Source organism: Astyanax mexicanus, chromosome 5 (genome assembly GCF_023375975.1).
Source record: "Astyanax mexicanus isolate ESR-SI-001 chromosome 5, AstMex3_surface, whole genome shotgun sequence".
NCBI lineage: Eukaryota > Metazoa > Chordata > Actinopteri > Characiformes > Acestrorhamphidae > Astyanax > Astyanax mexicanus.
This window is the reverse complement of record NC_064412.1, coordinates 22791086-22812500: the sequence shown is the minus strand read 5'-3', so window position 1 is coordinate 22812500 and position 21415 is coordinate 22791086. Positions and strand designations below refer to the sequence as shown.

General features: G+C 35.3%; 1 protein-coding gene and 1 long non-coding RNA gene across 2 annotated transcripts; both read right to left on the bottom strand.

Annotated features, from left to right (window-relative positions):
• Nucleotides 1–3672: 3672 nt before the first annotated feature.
• Nucleotides 3673–4869, bottom strand: LOC125802254 (uncharacterized). The gene is made up of 3 exons (XR_007439281.1): nucleotides 4818–4869; nucleotides 4032–4127; nucleotides 3673–3729 (listed from the first exon to the last, which is right to left on the bottom strand). It is a non-coding gene; the product is annotated as an uncharacterized LOC125802254 (long non-coding RNA).
• A 2940-nt stretch (nucleotides 4870–7809) lies between these two features.
• Nucleotides 7810–19951, bottom strand: ccdc17 (coiled-coil domain containing 17). Its single transcript, XM_007248293.4, has 14 exons — nucleotides 19613–19951; nucleotides 18975–19079; nucleotides 17609–17662; nucleotides 16650–16749; nucleotides 15999–16140; nucleotides 15748–15858; nucleotides 15261–15394; nucleotides 15059–15181; nucleotides 12808–12971; nucleotides 11144–11226; nucleotides 10836–11051; nucleotides 10383–10605; nucleotides 8807–8921; nucleotides 7810–8011 (listed from the first exon to the last, which is right to left on the bottom strand). Exons 1-14 carry the CDS (start codon nucleotides 19859–19861, stop codon nucleotides 7932–7934), a joined length of 1899 nt encoding a protein of 632 aa, XP_007248355.3. The 5' UTR covers nucleotides 19862–19951; the 3' UTR covers nucleotides 7810–7931.
• Nucleotides 19952–21415: the final 1464 nt, after the last annotated feature.

The window sequence follows — 21415 nt, the reverse complement described above, 5'->3', positions numbered from 1 at the left end:
TCTATATATATATAGATAGATATATATATTTATCTATATATATCTTTATCTATATACCTATCTATCTATCTATTTACCTATCTATCTATATATCTATATCTATCTATCTATCTATATATATCTATCTATCCATATATATCTTTATCTATATACATATATATCTATCTATCTACCTATATCCCTATATACCTATCTATCTAGCCATCTATCTATCTATATATCTATAAATATATATATTTATCTATATATATCTTTATCTATATACCTATCTATCTATCTATTTACCTATCTATCTATATATCTATATCTATCTATCTATCTATATATATCTATCTATCCATATATATCTTTATCTATATACATATATATCTATCTATCTACCTATATCCCTATATACCTATCTATCTAGCCATCTATCTATCTATATATCTATAAATATATCTATACCTATCTATCTATCTATACACCTATCTATTTATATATCTATCTATCTATCTATCTATCTATATATGTATTTATATATCTATCTATATCTATATACCTATCTCTCTATCTATCTATCTATCTATCTGTCTATATCTTTATATCTATCATATATCTATCTATCTATATATATATATCTTTATATCTATCTTATCTCTATATATCTATCTATCAATATATATATATACATCTATCTATTTATATATCTATCTATATATCTATATACCTATATATCTATTTACCTATCTATCTACATATCTATATCTATCTATCTATCTATATATATATCTATCTATATATATCTTTATCTATATACCTATATATCTATCTATCTTTATCTATATACCTATATCCTTATATACCTATCTATCTAGCCATCTATCTATCTATATATCTATAAATATATCTATACCTATCTATCTATCTATACACCTATCTATCTATTTATATATCTATCTATATATGTATTTATATAGCTATCTATATATGTATTTATATATCTATCTATATCTATATACCTATCTCTCTATCTATCTGTCTGTCTGTATATATCTTTATATCTATCATATATCTATATATCTATTTATCTATCTATCTATATATATATATATATATATATATATATATATATCTTTATATCTATCTTATCTCTATATATATCTATCTATCATATATATATACATATATCTATTTATATATCTATCTATATATGTATTTATATATCTATCTATATCTATATACCTATCTATCTATCTATCTATCTATCTATCTATCTATCTATCTATCTATATATATATATATATATATATATATATATATATCTTTATATCTTATCTCCATATATATCTATCTATCAATATATATATACATCTATCTATCTATCTATACACCTATCTATCTATTTATATATCTATCTATATATGTATTTATATATCTATCTATATCTATATACCTATCTCTCTATCTATCTGTCTGTCTGTATATATCTTTATATCTATCATATATCTATATATCTATTTATCTATCTATCTATCTATTTATCTATATATATATATATATATATATATATATATCTTTATATCTATCTTATCTCTCTATATATCTATCTATCAATATATATATACATATATCTATTTATATATCTATCTATATATGTATTTATATATCTATCTATATCTATATACCTATCTATCTATCTATCTATCTATCTATCTATCTGTCTGTCTGTCTATATCTTTATATCTATCATATATCTATTTATCTATATATATATATATATATATATATATATATATCTTTATATCTTATCTCTATATATATCTATCTATCAATATATATATATACATCTATCTATCTATCTATCTATCTATCTATCTATCTATCTATCTATCTATCTATATGTCTATTTATCTTTCTATATTTTTGTGCTAGCACTGATCAGCTAAGTTACTTTGGTTGTTTATGGTCAGATCAGTAATATTCATCAAACATCTAATCTTTACCCATACACTAATCACCCTTTACGCAGCAAGCTCTTCACAGGGATCATCAGGTAGGCACCTCCCTTCATCAGAGTTTCTCTGAATTAAGCCTACAACCCCTCCGGAAGGCTCAGCAGTGAAGTCTGGCGTCCCAGACTCACTCCCCTCCAAGCTCGCTACATAAGATATCACCTATAGTTCACTACCTACACCTGACAACAACAACTTGCTCTACATTGTACACAATGCATCTATCTATTTCTGTTTGTTTGTGTCTGTTATAATACATGAGGATGACATAATCCTGCACCTAACAATTGGAGTTATACATAGGGCCCAGCCCAGTCCTTTTCCTGTATACTCTACTCTCCCATTCATTTAACTTTAACTACACAAAAATGACGAGCACCTACACCTGAGTTGCTGTGGTCGTTTATGATCCAATCAGCAACATTTAACCCAACCATCAAATATCTTACCTTCCCTTTACCCATACAATAAATCACTAATCACTATGCTGCAAGCTCTTCACAGGGGTCATCAGGTAGGCACCTCCCTTCATCAGTGTTTTGCTGAATTAGGCCTACGACAACTCCAGGAGGCTCAGCAGTGAATTCTGGCGTCCCAGACTCATTCCCCTCCAAGCTCACTACACTCAACTATACCACTATCCCAACATCATGTGCACCAGGCGGTTTATGTCTACACACTGGGCCCTTCCCCAATTAACCTCATCCCTCTGAATGCATAACTACTGACTAGACCTGTCAACTATATCATGACCTCAACACATTGCCTCTAAACCAAAATTTAATCAACACACATGTGACCCACTTTGCCCCAAACCCCTAACACCTAATGCCTGCCACCTCTCTACCATTGTAAGTATGTGTGTATGTATGTATTTATCTCTCTACTTATATATATATATATATGTATCTATCTGTGTATGTAGGTATGCTGAATGAATGAATGAATGAATGTATGTTTGTAGTGTATGTATGCTTCTTGATGCACCCTTTTCACCCCTTCCTAGACATCCTCCTGAAGCGAGGCAGGAAGCGCTGTAGCCATCCTCCCTGCAGGAAAAGGGTTACAAGAAAACAGAATAAAATAAGACATGGTGTAATACAGGAGCTTCTGCACACTGTAGAAGCCTTCTCTACAATTGAAATCAGGATTTATTCCAAACTCTTACCTTTGCAGCAGGCACTGGCTCAGAAACAGGCTTTGGGTTGTTGATGTCCAGCCAGTGAAGTGTGTCCGCCTCGCCGACCAGCGCCACGACCCGGTCACGCGACCTGAAACAACTAAACATGCTTCTAAAGGTGTTAGTGAGGCGTTTACCAAATCGGCCACGGGTCGGTGAGGGGAGTCCAGTGTCGTCCTGCTGGGATGTCTCTAGGTAGGTGGTGGTGGTGGTGGGCAGGTGTGCAATCGGTTCTTCCGGGCACTGTTGAAGAGAAACCATACAAATATTCAATTCTAAACAAACAGTGGCAAAAAGACTAATCTAAATTCTGATACTGACATTGCAGAAGCCTTAATGTTAATATGCAGAACATTTAAATGGTTATTTGTATTTAATTTACAAGTCAGCCACAACCTAAAAGAAAAAATAAATCTATAGTTCTATAATGTTGCAATGTGGACTAATCATCTATTCAAATTTAGGCTGCCCAACAATAACAGTCTGATAGAGACTCACGCAAAATGGCAGAAGAACGTCAATGTGCTGTGGGCTGATCTCCGGATCAGAAACCACCTGTAATTGAAACATAGGAAAATGTATACTAACCATTTTCTAATACAAACACCCAAAAAAATATTAACATATACAAGAGTTTACATCCAAGCTGGTGTGTGTTGTTTTAAATAATACTGAACACTGACCTGATTCCTTGCAGGCATCTCAACTTACCATTTTATATATATTGTATATGACTCTAAATAATACTGTATACGGTACTGTAAAGTTTTAGTACTTTAGGTGTTATGTGGTTTTGGATGCAGCTGTGTGACAGTGATGCTTCACTGTAATTTAATCTTTCATTGTGTATTTCTCACCTCCGTAATGCAGGCATTCGGTTCCACCCAGGAGATTGGCACCTCACCCAGCGACAGAACGCTGCAGTCATCTGAGCTGTCCATCGCAGAATCCACCTGCAATTGACACAAATGATAACTGTATTCCAACCATTTTTTTTATTTAAATGTACTCTATAAATATACTTTACTTAGTTAGTTTACTATATATTTAACAATATGTGTTATAAAACTGCCACAGCGTTTTTATATAAAAAATAATTACAAGACAAAGTAAAAACCTTTTATGTCAAATCAGTTTGAAGTATTTCTATTGGCCTGTCTATTATCAAATGTAAAACTGTAAATTAAATTTAGTTTTTATTTGCAATGTAAAATGTAATTTTTATGCAAAGCTGGGTATGACCCTGCTAACAATGATGTTTTGAACAGCCCAGTAGATATTTTATGAGCTTATTTGATGATGTTTGAGCATATAAACCGACCTGTATAAACCCAAGCAGGGACAATTACACAGTCTGCTACCGTTATTAAATAAAATAAATGCTAAATAATGTGTTACACTAGTCAGCTCCACTTAGTGCACACTCGTTACTGAGATAAACCGCTATGACCCTGCAGCTAAACAATCACAACTCAATAACAACCCGTTTAGGCTTAATGGTTTATAATTTATCCATATCAGTAAATCTGTCGTTCTGATATTAATAAACTGAGCTGAATTCTATAAGCGATTCTGAAAGAGTTAACGTTAAATTGAGGCTATACTGGGTCTGATAAAGGTGTAGCAGTTTAATAGATACTTACAGAAAGAGGCGGAGTGTGAGGAGGTGAAGCCTCTGGAGCATCAGACTCCGCCTGCAGAACAGATACTCACTTTAATTCATGCTGATCTCCAGCTTTATTTCTGACTTTTATTCAGTTTTATTCAGTTTAGTTCCCGATAGTGAATTTGGTCTAAAAAGCGGGAAATTTCGAGCTTACTGACCTCAGGTGGATGGACGCTAAAAGTCCGCCGACAGTCCATATCCGACCGCGGGGCGTCGGTCCTCACAACGGATCCGGTTACCTAAAAAACAAAAAAACAACAAAAAAAACAACAACAACACAGAAAACACAACAACTACAGATTAACTAAAAGAAATATAGAGATAATTAAACAGTATGAAGGATAAATCAGGCGGTGGGTCAGTAGTAGTAGTGAAGTCTCTCTCCGGAGCGGAAAAACTGCTGCTGCGGCCGTGAAAGCTCAGAAACAGTTTAAATAAAAACAAATCAATCGAATCTTATACACCGTGCGCGCTCCCGCGGCTGAAAGACCCGTATGCTTTTTCCCAATAGTAATATTACTAATAATAACTATGATAATAATAAAAATAACATTATTTATTATTATAGAAGATATAACTATAATAATCATATGAAAATATTTTATAGCCTTAAAAATATTGTGACGCCACGCGCTTTATCGCCACTAAAGACCCATATGTTTTTTTAAATGGAAGCTATAAATACATTCTTTAGTAAGAAATATAGTTTATATTACTCCTACTACTTCTACTCCTAGTAATACTACTACTACTACTACTAATAATAATAATAAGAAGAAGAATATTTTAATAATAATATTTTAATTGTTAACGATAATAATAATATTATATAATATTATAATATATTATTATTACTATAGTATATATATATATATATATATATATATATATATATATATATATATATATATATATATATATATATATATAATTATTATTTTTATTATTATTATTATTAATAATAATAATAATAAAACATGTGCTGGAGAAGGCTTTGTGCAGCGGTCATAAACATTATTGCAACACTGGATTTAAATAATATATTTTTGTAATGCTTTGTAATAAATTAGCTATTTTATTTATTCATTTAGCTATATTCATAAAAATATCATGTCTAAAAATTTTCAGGATATCAAAATAATTTATTTAAAAGTGTTTGAGAATTTCATGTGCAAATCTGGGAAAACTTACCATAAAGACATTCCAGTGAAATCACAACCTTCACACTGTTTTATTTTCAAGTGACTGAAGACACGTAGTAAATGTTCAGTAATTAATAATATTTAACTCACCTAATATTTGTCATATTGTCTCCATACTTACCTTGCATCTTGTCAAGGTAAAATATGGTCAAATATCATGGCAATTAAAATAAACAATGTCACTATGAATAATTAAAATTGTTTGCTGCACCTCTAGATCAACCACGTTTTCATTGCATGCTACTTTTCCTAAAAAGTAATTATTTTTGATATTTGTAAGGGCCACAATGCACAATATTCTGATAATGTCTCAGGTCTGCTCTTCCACTTACATCCACTTGATGTCAGTGTTACACATTGACTAAAACCCTTGCAAAGAAACAGAAAATAACTGAAATGTACTAAAATGACTGACTATTCTCCACTCTGTTTTCCATTTGCAAAATCATACTGCACTTCCTAATTTTTAATTAGCAATAAACAGAAGACACTCTCCTGGGTGGTGCTTTGGTCAGGCCAGGTTTTTTTATTTTCCAAATTACACACACGCACACACACATACACATGGATGAAGTCCATCTTTTGCTATTGTTGTTGTTGTTGTTGTTGTTTTGTACAGTAGTCACAGTCTGACATGAGCAGCGTAAGGCTTAAGTAAGTAAAACCCAGCATAAATCAGTGCACTGGTGTGATCTGGACTGAGTTTATTTTATTTAATATTATTACTGAATCAGACTTTATTATGTTGTGGGTAAAACTGATGGGGGAAGTTGCCAATGCTTTTTGTTTCCTGGGGGTTGCCGTAGTTTTGAGGTAGGGTTGTTTTTGGAGAAGAGAGTGTGCCTGAGGGTTTTTTTTTCTTGCTGAGGAGTTCTGATCAGGTGGAGTAAAGTGGAATATTTTGGACTCTTGTCTCGGTTGTTTCTCTTTAATTCATCCAAGTAACACCGCTCGGTTACATTACTGTTAGTATGTTTTATAAATGTAGTATCTTAATTTATTTTTCTGATGCGCACCATCTGTATTCTCATCTTTTCTCGCTTTATTCTCCGACTGCAGCTTCTCACCGCCTGCTTCGCCTGTGTGGCTCCGCGCTCTCGCATCTGCACAGATCTGATTGGCAAAGGAGAGCGTTTTTTTTACAGCACACGTGATTGGTCTGTAAGTTTACTGCGCTGTAAAGCACGTAAACTGTAAAGACAATAAACGTTCCGCCGCTTAAATAAACGCTGTCAGAATTAAATCCTTCTCAGTAGTTTATCGGTTGGGGACAACGTCTGGATCCGGATCTGGACCGCGGTCCACCTATTAGTGACCCCTGCTCTAGAGGGCAAAAGTTGTGCAGATGGATAAATATAAAGCTGTTATTCTAGCCCTGACCTTTTGAGGTTAGACCACTGAATAGTGTAATTTATTCTAACATGTTTTATTGATTATTTTGTGAGTTGTTAATCAGAATCTTAATATTTATCACAACTCCCACACATAATGTGATTGTGTCTCACACTTTACTAACCTTTTTAGAAAAGTCAAACACTGCTTCTCTATAAAGATAATAAACTCTACCAGCAGGGAAAGCCACTGAATCACACATTACAGACTCCAGCACTTCACCTGTCATTCATATATATCAACATAAAATGCTTATATAAATATGTATGTATTCAAAACTAGAGAAGAGAACTCTTTAAAAATAAAACATATATATATATATATATATATATATATATATATATATATATATATATATATATATATATATATATATTTTTTTTTTTTTTTTTTTTTTTTTTTTTTTTTTTTAACGCTAATGACACAAAAATGAAACCACACCGAAGATTAGACTGGGTGGGTGTTCTAATTCTCTCCTCCAACTACAGGTCATGACATCAGTTTTGGGGTGTAATGAATGTTGTGGTATCAGGTGTGGTGACTTGGCCTTCCAGGACTGTTAGTGATTTGAGATCACCTGCAGTGAAGAAAACAAGAAGATATCAAATTATGACACCATCATAGACCTCAAATCACAGAATTTAAATATTATCTACAGGCAGGACACATTCACAGTGTATTTTGATGTAGACCTTTTCATTAATAAGCTATATATTATGTTCCCTTTACATTCAACACAGCGTATGGTTCATGAAGGATTTAGTGAAGATGACGGTCGATATAGATCCTTAAACTTTGAACATTTGCATGCTGAAAAGGTTTTTCACATTCAATGTGTTGGATGTGGTTCTATAAAAGCTTTTTTGGGGGGAAAAAAGTGTATATCACCAAAAAATGTTTGTCTTTTACCAATAAATGATCTTTTTGAGCTATTTAGAATCCTTTTCTAACAGATTCCGCAATCTGAAATATTTTGCTTATGAATCAAAATACACATCTGTTTTTATGATGCTAGCTATTCTGCCAAACCTATTTGTAAGGTAACTATTAGGGTTCATGCTGTAATGACAACTCAAATTTATTTATAAACTGTACTTTCTAATTTCTTGTTTTCTGATATTTGAAGTGGTCCTATGATTAAAATATAATAAAGTGCAAATACATCCATGTAATTGATCGTATTCATAAGACAAAGACATTACGTAGATTTAAATTTAATTTCAACTCTGATTTATGAGTATTTAATTTTGTTCCAATGTTGGCAATATGTCAACCACATTTCAATGTTAAAGGTCAGTCATGTGCCAGCTGGAATTCTACTAAGATAAAATAATAGTGTGAAAAATGGATTTGAAAACAGTCAATATCTTACCATTTATTGGTGGATATCTGTAATGACTGGTGTTATTAGAATCCACCTTGACGAGAGACTGCACACCTTCATCACGAGCATTAACCACACAAAGGCAAATCTCCATATTACCCATCTGACCACAGAGAAACAGTGCAATTATTTTATTAATAGATTTAAAAACACACAAAGTATAACTCTTCTTATAGATTAAAAATGTAGCTGCTATTTGGTAACACAGGCTTTTAGTCACGAATACAGCTTAAATAGTCACTATAAATCACTGCTAAATGAATGGAAAGCCCTGGTGTAGCTTCACGTGACCCTGAGGTCACCATGCTCAGTGTCAAGTACTGATTGGACTGGTATGAAGACAAGGGCTATGGGCTTTGGAGCAGTGGAACACCATTCGCTGACATGTTGGATAAGCAGGTTTTTACAGAGCTCCTATGGTCACATCATATTAAAAACCTAAGGCTTAGAAACAAGATCCTATGGTGTGGCCACAACTTATTAAGACGTGGGAATGAGATCCTAATGCGTGCTCATGACATATTAAGGCACGTGGAAGTGAGATAATTAATTTGTGGCCATGACTTATTAAGGCATGGGAACAAGATAATTAAGTCATAGCCAAAGCATAATAATAAAGCTTGCTTTTCTGTAAAATTAATGCCCATGAAAAACTGAATATTACATCAAAGCTCCAATCCAAGGATATTCTTTTATAAGAAATGGAGAGTGAATTGGTTTCTTTTCATTTTCATCTTGGAATGAATTATGGAGATATTTTGGAATCTCCTGCAGTGAGACATAATTCGAAGCAAAAGACACCTAATTCTCATACTGAAAGCTCTAAAGCTCATGGGCTCGTTCGCACGCCTTAATTATCGTGTTCCCAAGATTTAGGTTTTTGTTCCCACGCCTTAATAAGTCGTGACCACACCTTAGAACACCCTTTATTTATTTATTTTTTTAACATGATGTCACCTTAGCGATTCCACAGGTTTTTGCAAACTCTTGGACATTTCATCTTCAGTTATTAATCATGCTGTATTATTACACTAAAACAATAACATATACAATATATAGAGAAAATATATGCATGTTAACCCATGGGATTAATCTGTAAACTCTAAATAATGTTGAGACCAAGTTTACAAAAGCATGGTCCCATGAAAAAATGTAATAAAATATTCACCACATGTGAGGATTTTTAAAGTCTGGAGACAATTAATGTTGAGACCAAGTTTACAGAGCCTGGTGACGTATCAGTGGATTTATTTAGTGATGTAAATATAGCATCGCTACTGTAATGCTCAGAATTTAGATCACTAGCAATTTCATAACTGCTCTGTTTCCTCTATTAAAGTCAAAGATTATAATAGTATAAAAATGATCACAACTACTCTGATAAATTTTCTTAAAAAATGTCATAAATTATCACCTAAAGTAACCAGATTTAAGTTCAACGTTTCCTAAATGAATATTGAATATATGTTTCTGAAAAAAAAAACTTTAATAACAATACAATCTTCACATGTTCTGAACTTTGTGACAGATATTTAAATATTTTTAAGAATATATATTTTTTCACCTGAGGAACGGAGTTTAGCTGGGCTGGACTGAGAGAGGGCCTTTTAGGCAGGCAGCGAAATGGAAGCCTCCAAAATCCACTATGAACTTGATTGTACTGGTCAAAGAGCTGCAGCATGGTCCAGCCATGGGGCACAAAGTCATAAATCTCCTGACCAGACAAGTCCAGACCCCCAGCAGTCTGCACCTCCAAGACCACAGAGAGTGATGGAGATGGCTGCAGCCTAAAATATGTAGATGTGAAAGACAACAGTTTTAAATATAGCTTTTTTTAAATTATTATTTTAGATGCAAAGGACCTTGTGAACCTGACTTGCTCGTTTTCACTATTTCAATACTTTACCTCCGTGCTATTGACCTAAATATGCAACACAAAGATGCAACCTGCAGTTATAAAAATAGCATATAATAATATTAGAACTGGCGCCAAATCTGTTGTGCAATGATTTCTTACCTTGGCACAGGCTGTTTTACAGCCAGTAAGGCACAGTTTTCAGGGTTTCTGCTGGGAGGATAGGCCAGAGTCCCAGCAGGCTGGCACTGGACAGGTGGTATAAGGGTGCATCGCCCCATCTCTTGCCCCCTAGAGTACAATCCGGCTACCAGATGAATTGCTCTAAAAGTGGCATCTACACCCAGCACCATGTCATAGAAGATCACAAATCCAGCCCTGCATGCACATAGTACTGTTAGTTTAGTAGTGTGTTTTAATATCAATACTAAATACATTAGATGATATTAGATTAGGAGAATTTTACTTGCCCAGGGTCATACGGAGAAGGACCAAGAGAATTCATAGGATCAGGAACATGTGTGCCCAACACTGAATGTTTCACAGTATAATCCTGCAAGATAGGTCAAATTGAGCAAATTGAGTAATAGAAATAAAAAAGAACATTAAGGCAAAACGCCTAGACTAAACTGGCACTCCTGAGTGTTCAAAAAAAATAATAATATTTTCATTTGTTGGTGGCAGTGGATAAAAAAAGGCATGCACCATCAATGTGAAGCTTCAAGGAGTCACTCACTATGTATGTGAATGTTGGTGTGTTAAAAACAACTTTGTGACAGTGAGGCTCGAATGCCCTGCACTTTGGCTGCTCGCGTTACAGGTTCGTTGGTTCCCGACCTGCAAGATTGTGGGGCCAGAACATAACTGACTTTTCTGTCCAAGAACCTGTGGTTTTGCGGTGATAAAGCACAGAACAGTTTGGGAACTTGGCAAAAGCACCAGCACCATGCCAATGGAAAAGCGCCCTGGGAGAACTGCATGAACCACGGAGAGGGAGAACTATCAGACTCACATTCACAGAGTGACCCAAGAGCCATGATTGTGGACATTCAATGAGAAGCAAAGTCCTTTATAAAGCATTCTGTTAAGTGCCAGGACCATTGGCAGATGGATGCACAATGTAGGACTACATGCACTACATGCACAGACCATTATGCACAAAGACTTGCAATGTTTTCTAGCCAGACTCTGATGGAGTGATGGCAGCAGGTCACCTTTAGTGACGAGTCACATTTTTGGTTTAGCGGAAACGAGCACTGTTTGTGGAGGGACCTTGTTCATGGATGGATGGATGGATGGATGGATACTTTATTTACACCGTAAAAAAAAAACTTCACTTAAGGTGAAACGCTACACGGAGCTGCTAAAAGGCTGCCGCTCACGTCAGCGCCGGAAGTAGAAAGTAGCTGCATGTAAGGGATTATTGTAGGACACCATTAGGAACCGCTACAACTTCATGCCGAGATGTCTAGCATGCTGTATTACCCACTCTTTTTGTATGTGTAGCTCAAGAAATATAGCCTGTATCAGTCTTTTAAAACCTTTAATCACTTATTGCTCCTGATCATTTTTATCTTCTTCTTTCAAAACAGCACTTCAATCCATTTTAAGCCACTGTTATAATATAGCAGCATGCTACTGCAATTACATCTATTTAAAGCGCAATTTAAACAAATTTAACATACTGGCTTATTCTCAGATAGAAAATCACTGTCCTCCGATCACAAAACTCACTGTTCAGAAAAGACCTTCAGTATGTATCAGGTTAGTGCTGTCAAAGGTATTTACTCTGCTTTCCCAAGAGACTCATTAATTGTTATAATGTAACTTTGGCTGAGTTTGAGTCAGATATGGTGAAAAAATGACAAACTGACCCCATTTTTTTCTAGCGGAACTCACAGTGAAATCCAACACAGCAATTCTAATGTTCTGCGTGAAGTTAGGCCTGGCTTTGCAACAACCTACCATATATCCTGTTACCACAATATTATAATAAAATGTAAAGTTTGTCACATATCTATTAGGAAGTATTAAACACCAGCTATTTATAGGAAATCAAGACAGGATGAACGTTTACATTATCATTTGAAAATCTAGTATGTGAATCATTGTGGATTAAGCATATAAAACTCACCAAAGGTGGATATGTCTGAGTAAGAGGATTTCCAGGGATTGATGGGGGAGGGTAGGGACCTCCACCTCTATCTCTGCTTCTCTTCAGCTCCCTCCTCAGGCTGGATATTTCTTCCTGCAAACTGGCCACTTGATGGATCTGATGACTTTGGGTCAGATAGAGTCCTGAATCAGTTAAGAGTAAAAAGATAGTATTAGGACAGTGTGATTCACCAGCCAAGGTATGTCTGTGTGTAGGTAAAAATAAATGACCAACTGAACACTGAACAACCTTTTTGTTTCTACACTCACTGCTCCACTTAACACACAAGAATGCTTATAGTATTTTTTTCTCTCTTCATACTTTGTTATGCCCCTTTCACCCTGTCCTTCAATGGTCAAAACCCCACAGAGCAGGTATTATTGGTATGGTGTTTTTTGCTTAACAGATGCTGCAGTGCTGCTGGAGCTTTTAAACACCTCAGTGTCACTGCTGGACTTAAAGTAGTCCACAAATTAGAAACATCCAGCCAACAGAGTCCTGTGTGTGGTGTCCCATGGGCAGTTTCCCTAGCTGCATCAATAGACATCAATAGACATGAATAGACGTCAATAGACGTCAATTTCAGGTTGGATGTGGGTCATGACCTCAAATGACAAAAAATTTACTTCAGGATAACGTAAAATACTGTTAAATGCATGCAGGGTCCTGTGACTGTGATTTTGAGACATTGTTGCTGACTTCCATCTACAGACTTCCCAAGTCCCCCGGGAGTTTATCAGTATTGGCTCCCTAATGCCCGTAAGTCATATAAAATCTCCCAGAATCTAAAACGAGTGGCCCTAGAGTGAACACAAATGTATGGAAGCCCATTCCCGCCACCTAAAAAAATAAATAATCCAGAAAAATGTTTTTTTTATTATTATTAAGTAAACTGCTATCTCAATATTTTGAGATACTAAGTCAATATTTTGAGATACTAAGTCAATATTTTGAGATACTATCTCAATATTTTGAGATACTAAGTCAATATTTTGAGATACTATCTCAATATTTTGAGATACTAAGTCAATATTTTGAGATACTAAGTCAATATTTTGAGATACTATCTCAATATTTTGAGATACTAGTAGGCTGTACAGAGACAGAAGCAGGTGAGACAAAGATGCAAAATGGATACCATCATTGAGGACTACTTCAGACGTGGATTCACAAATCATGAAATATTGGAACTTTTAGAGGAATCACACAATATCAAAATAAGCCTCCGGATCTTGGACGAGGCTGAAGTTAGCTTCTTATTCGCCAGTGTCTTATTCAGATTTCCGTTCCACCTTAAATGCTGGCTGAACATTCATGCGGCCGCCTGTAGATGTCGCATTTTAACAGTAAAAAACAGCATGTAAGCAAAGTGCTGTGAAAACGCTCTGAATAAAGGGGAGAACACAATGCGAGGGACAGAGTTTAACTCTGAGTGAAATATAATGTAAATAAAATTAAATATGAATTAAAACGTTATTGCTCTCACTTTTGGCCTAATTCCCAGGTCATTATCTACAGGTGGCCGCATGTATATTCAGCCAGCATTTAAGGTATCTCAAAATATTGACTTAGTATCTCAAAATATTGACTTAGTATCTCAAAATATTGAGATAGTATCTCAAAATATTGACTTAGTATCTCAAAATATTGACTTAGTATCTCAAAATATTGAGATAGTATCTCAAAATATTGACTTAGTATCTCAAAATATTGAGATAGCAATTTACTTAATAATAATAAAAAAAAATTGCTGGAGTATTTTTATTTTTTAGGTGGCGGGAATGGGCTTCCATACAAATGCGCACACAGGTGACACAGACTTTTTTTACCCAATCGCCTGCGTGAAAACTCCAGCAGCACTGCTGCACTTGTACCAGCACAATACACTAACACATTAAGCACCACTGTGTTAGTGTCGCTGTAGTGCTGAATGCAGATAATGATCCACCACACAAATATTACTGGGTCTGGTGGTCCTGTGTGATTATGACCATTAAAAAACAGCATAAAATGAGGTTAAGAAAGTAAACAAAAACAAAAAGAGGACTAAAATTTTGTATTTATGCATATGTATATATGCTATTTGCTGAGTGAAGCTGATAAGATGGTCATTGAATGTAGAAAAAATTAAGTGGTTCTAATAAAGATTTCTCTGTTTAGGCCCAAAATATTGTAGCAACATAAAAAGCCTCACTGGCTAATCCAGAACTTCTCATTTTATCAGAGGTACCTTCTTCCTCTCTGTGTCTCTCTCTGATCAGCTGCAGTCTGAGGATCTCCTCCTCCAGCTTCTGGTTCTCATGCTGCACTGCCACAATATCCGAGTCCACAGTAGGATGAGGGATCTTTTCTCCTGAAGAGAATGATTATAAATGACAAGCTTCCTGATGATTGAAGGGAAAATAACAGGCACCACACACTGCATTACTCACGTCCTTTCCCTGCCTTGTCCTCAGCTCTAGTTCTGGCTTGTTCCAGTGTGAAAGCCTCAGCTTGAAGGTCATGCATGTGGGCCAGAACCTCCGGATCAGAGCCACCGGAATGCATGTAGGCTAGCCTCAATGATCTGTAACAATGGGAAAGGTTGGTAACAGCAATATTTGGGGGGATTTTTTCAATGTATTAATGAATATAACATTAAGATATTGTGGTGGCACTGAGTGGGGGCTTAAGAGCTTACAAAGAAGCTCCCAGCATGCAGTATAGGATTTTGTTGTGATGGTTCCACTTGTGGAGCATTAGTGATCCCCTTGGTGTTGGTTAGCCTATTCATTCCCCACCTTATATTAAATAAAGCTTGCTCAATGAGACAATGGCCTGGTCTTGTCTCTGGTCTCGTACATGCTCATGCTACAACATTATGGTTAGCATTTGTCTGGTAGTTACCAGACCAACAGATCATGGTGGGATGAGCCAAACCTTATCTGACTGGAAAGTGGACCATCCACAGAGATCAGGTCAAAGGTGTTGTGTCCTCTTTGTGTCCTCTTTTCCTCAACTGGGTCTGAAGATACATCTGTATATTTCATCCTAAAAGACATTTTAATTTAATCAGTGGTGTGAAAAGTATAGCTAAAGCTCAGTTTATCCTTTTTTCACTTTATATTCAACTAAAAAATATATAAAAAACAATGGCAACTGAGTTTATAAAGGGTTTCTCTCTTGCTCACCCATGTATGTCATTAATCTGAGTGCTGAGTTGGTACAGAATCACCTCGTTCTTCTCCTCCTGTTCTTTCAGCTCTTGCATCAGGTCCTCTAGATGTGCTGAATGACCCTGCCCTGACAGCTCCGCTAGCTGCCGCTCAATTTCTGAATGCACAGAACACACACATTAAAAATAGTTGCATCCAGAAGAAAGTGTCAGATTGGAATGCAAGTTCGTACAATGACAGCAGTTAAGATGCATAGGATAGAATATCGCAGGACACCATGAGGAACCTCTACAACTTCATGCTGAGTCATCAGGCATGTTGGGTTACACATAGCTCAATGAATATTATAATCAGTCTATTTTTAAATATATATATCGTTCCTCGTAACGTTTAGCTTCCTTCTGAAAAGCATTGCAATATGACACTTCCTTCTGAGTGCAAATCCTTATTTTATTATGAGTCTATAAAGTGTTAGGGATATGCTACTTGTCTGACCTCTTGTGGCCTCTTGTGGCTGAATGCAATCAAATCCTCACAGCAGTGTAATATCTAGAGTAAAGTCTTCTCAGAAGTTTAAAATACCACAGAATTTTTGGATTACTACTATTGTAAATTGTCTTTAGTAACAATGAATAATACATAATTAAATGTAAACACAGAGCTCACCCTCTTTCTGCTGCTCCAGCTGGGTGTTGTGTGCTCTGATCTGAGCCAGTTTCTGTCCATAATGCTCACGAGCTTCCCAGTGCCTCTCTTTATGAACTCTCTGACCAATAGGATACATCATACACAGGTTTAGCAAAAGTGCCATTTCAGGAGAAAATAAAACGAGATCAGAAATTAAATCGAATACAGTTTTTTTTTTGTAGCTCTCCAGTTATTTCCATTTTTTTCCACTTTTGATCACATAGTGCTACCAGCACTACAAAGGTGAAGGTTAGCATGTGCTTCCTCCTTCTCACATAAAGCAAACCACCACTGCTTTTTGAACTGCCAATAATATAACGTTTGTAATGTTTACAATGTACACCATAAAAAAAATCCTTTTGTAAAACAAATGCTTTGGTTTCCTTACATGGAAAATTTCTGTTATTTTACTATTAGTCCATATATAAAACAGACATTTTTCTAAATTAAATTAAGCAGTGGCTGCTTAATATGATCTTAGAGCTAGAGCTAAAGCTATCTTGATCGCTTACTGTTTGATGGCTATTAGAGCCTACAAAACTTATTTCCGTGACATTAAATAGGTTTGCAACAGCCTAAAAAAACTTATTGATTTACACAGCATTTTAGCTACCTTAGACCTACAATAATAATGAAATATAGGACAATGCTGACCTACACTTTCCCTCACAACACAGCCCATAAGTTTGCAGGATCTACAGGCCCAGCTGCAACATATATGGGTAATTGCAAAATACAGCAGTGATTACCCTACATTAGGTTTAACGTACACAAGAATAGATAACTATGAAATTGATGGTTGTGTTGTATTTGCTTTTGAAAAACGGTCAAAAAAAATTCTCCTGAGAAAATGTAAAGTTTTGCATTTTGTAAAGTGGGCCATGAGTTTCGGAACCACAATTACTAGGAATTTTGGAATCTTGCAAAATAAGACTGACCTCTGTACGTCTTCTTGGCAGGTTCTCTTCAATCGAAATCCTCAGCTTGTGAAACTGAAATGCAAGATTTACACAATGAGCCCAGATTAGAGAATGTATAGTACTAATGACTGGTTATCCATCAATAACATGTCATTTACCATTTCCCTAGTTCTGTAGCCAAATGAAGCCAAAATTGTCCTTCATCTTGTTGAATTTATCGAGAACCTGCATAGTAAACACCAGAGGTGGCACCAGACTTGCCCTTTTCTACCAGAACAAGTGTCTCAGACTGCCCTACCTGAGCCAGCAGTGGTGCTAGCTTTACTTTTGAGAGAGAGAGATGTTGCGTTTTCCATATTTTCTAAAGTGACTGGTATCAATAGATGATATATTTGGAATTGAACCACACTTAACACTAGAATCTTAAAAAGTAGCCTTTTCTGAGAACTGAGATCTCAACCCTCTACCACCACAGAGGAAGAAACACACAGTTAACAACATGACATAACACAGTGTGTGAGTATGTGTGCTATTTCAGGCTAGATTTGTTACAGAAATGGATCATTCATTCTTTTTTACTTAGAATCATCAGTATTTTCTACTGATATGAGTGTCATTGCGAGTAACAGGGTTGCAAATCTAGGCTAAGTTGTGGTTTACCGCAGGAACAGATGCTAACTGTAAAATTTAGCTATGTATACAAGATCAAGGACAAATATGGTTATATAAAGAAGTATATAAAGAAAAAATTTGACTCTAGTCATTATTAGTCTTACAATATGAGTAACAGGGTTGCGTTCACTGAGGGACACACACAACTTGGACAAACATATTTGGGAAAAAAAAAACTTGTAAATTGTTAGAGCACTTACTCTTGGTCTTGCCATGTGGGCAGAAAATTTCCCTGTGATGTAACTTCCTTTGTGGCAGTAGACAAATATTTGTAACTCTTTCTCTGCCAGGTAAAATTCCTTATGGTAACAGGGTTGAGCGCATGTTGTGGGACACAACTTAATAGCATAAAAACTGTAACATGCAATACAATGTAGACCAAAGAAGTTGTTTTCATAAGTAAAGGAGATGCATATCAACAATATACAAGAGGAAGTCATTTATTTAGAGCTTATTTTAAATTGTTAAATTTGCCAAAGGAGTTGGTCACCCAATGTGTGGGACAAGAGAAAACGGACATTTTTTGAGGTGGTCATAAAGGTATTCGGTCTTTTGAATAATATCTAAGGAGCTTGTTTTTCCACCATATTTTACAGTTTGTCTTATAACAAGTACATTTTTCACAAAAAAAGAGTCATTTAGAAATTTTGGATATGTACATTTGAAATTTAAGTCCTAAATGTCCCAAATATCCCTCAGTATGGTTCCTCACCTCATCAGTGAGCTTGTTGATGATCATGCTCTCAGCCACACTGTCCTGAGGGTCAGTCTCTCGTCTGTCCTTCTGCATCAACAGTTTATTCCTCTGCTCTCTCAGCTGCTCAGTAACAAATACATACATGTTCAAGTCCTTATACTCTATAAAATTGCCTGTGTTTAATAAGCAAGCACATCATATTAAACAACATGGCATCCTATCACTGATGTCCTGTGAAAAAACAAATATCTCCATTTTTTGTCAGTTTTTAGTGTACTGCATAATTTGAACACACAAATGTGTTGAAACACTGTGTCAAGACGTATTGATGAATAGACCAATAGAAAACATGCCTGCAAAATGAGCTGAAATAAGCTATTTTTACATTGACTTCCATTGAAAGTTAAGAAGGCCTTGTCTCTCTCCTGTGATGTTGCACATTTTAGAATTTTATAAATACACATTTGTCTTTGGACAGCATTGCTATGCACTCTAAATAAAACAGGAAACCAGCATGCAAGCAGAAGGGCAAGACACTCAACAAAAGACACTGAAAAAGGAACTCCACACCACAGTGTCAACTGTAGCTTATTATAGACAAGCTTTAAATAAGGCAATGTTCATTAAAATGCTGTCATGTGATTTCCACTTACAGAAACAAGATCAGGTGTTTGTGTCCTTTTTGGGGACAATTCCCTCAAAGCTGCTTTTTCGGGCTGACTGCTTTCCACTCGTCTTCTTCTTAACCTTACTGGCTCTCCAATACAGTCACTTCCAATACAGAAGCGGGCCTTGTGCTTATCCAAAAGGCCAGATGAGCGAAATGCCATGTTACAGTCACAGCAAGTTAGCTCTCCTAAATGCTCCATCTTAAACTCAAGCAAGCATGCAACAAAATACATTTACAAAAAAACAAAAAAATGTTCACAAAGATTCCTGTGAAAAGATACTAAGCCTGATGATTGTCATCTGTTGTTCAAGGCAGTCCTCCATGTTTTCCCACCACATTAAAATTCTCTCTGTTGACTGCTCAGGTTTTGTTTGTTGGATACAGTCACCATGTCAATCAACCTAACAAAAGACACTGATAAAGAAGTGGTGTGATTAAGGCAACAATCATATATGAGCCTTATGCAAATCTTTAGACCAATTTATCTAACACACGCACGCACGCACACAGCTCTGGACGAAAAAAGAGACCACTTAAAAATTATGAGTTTTTGATTTGACCAAATTGAAAACAACCTCTGCAATATAATCAAGAGGAAGATAAATAATCACAAGCCATCAAACCAAGCTGAACTGCTTGAATTTTTGCACCAATAGGGGCATAAAGATATGCCAAAATGCATGAAAATTGTGATTAAAAACCATGGTTATTCCACCAAATACTGATTTCTAAACTCTTAAACCTTTATGAATATGAACTTGTTTTCTTTGCATTATTTGAGGTATGAAAGGTCTGCATCTTTTTTTGTTTCAGTCATTTCTCATTTTCTGCAAACAACAATGTTAATTTTACTTAAACATATACCTATAAATGGCACAATCAGAGAAACTGATTCAGAAAATGAAGAGCTGTATATGTACTAGTGCATCTCAGAAAAATAGTATATCATTGAAGTTAATTTAGTTCAGTAATTTAGTTCAAAATATTTAGAAAAATAAGTTTAAAACTTTTACTATATAGATGTATTACACACAGAGGGATCTATTTTAAGTGTTTATTTATTTTATTGTTGATGATTATGACTTAAGAGCCAATGAAATAAGAGCCAATGAAAACCCAAAAATCAGTGTCTCAGAAAATTTGAGTATTGTATAAGACAATTGGTACTTTTGGCAGTGTGCCAAGTCCTGCTTGAAAATGAAATCTGCATCTTTATAAAAGCTGTCAGCAGAGGGAAGCATAAAGTGCTGTAAGATTTCCCGGGAAAACACTGCACCGCACACCAACTCCAGCAGATGACATGTCTCTCCAAACCATCACTGATTGCGGAAACCTCACACTAGACCTCAAGCAGCTTGGACTGTGTGTTTTTCCACTCTTCCTACAGACTCCAGGTTCCTCGATTTCCAAATAAAATGCAAAATTTACTGATGGTCAGTATGTTAAATCCATATTATGGCAAGAACCATTTAACAAAGTAAAGGAAGAAAAGCTTTAGGAAATGAAGGTCAAGAACTTTAAAAGAATCAAGTGCAGTTGCAAAGATCATTAAAACATTATGATTAAACTGGCTCTCATCAGAACTGACCCAAGAAGGTAGGACCAGGAGTTACCTCTGTTGCACAGGATAAGTTTGTCAGAGTTACCAGCCTCAGGACCTGAAAGTTTACTGTATATATGTATACATGTATAAAAATAATTAATGTGGCACCACACTCAGCTCACAAAACTACTGCTAAACCAGTTTCCAACCATTAGGAGCTACACTCATTTCATGTGATTTAAA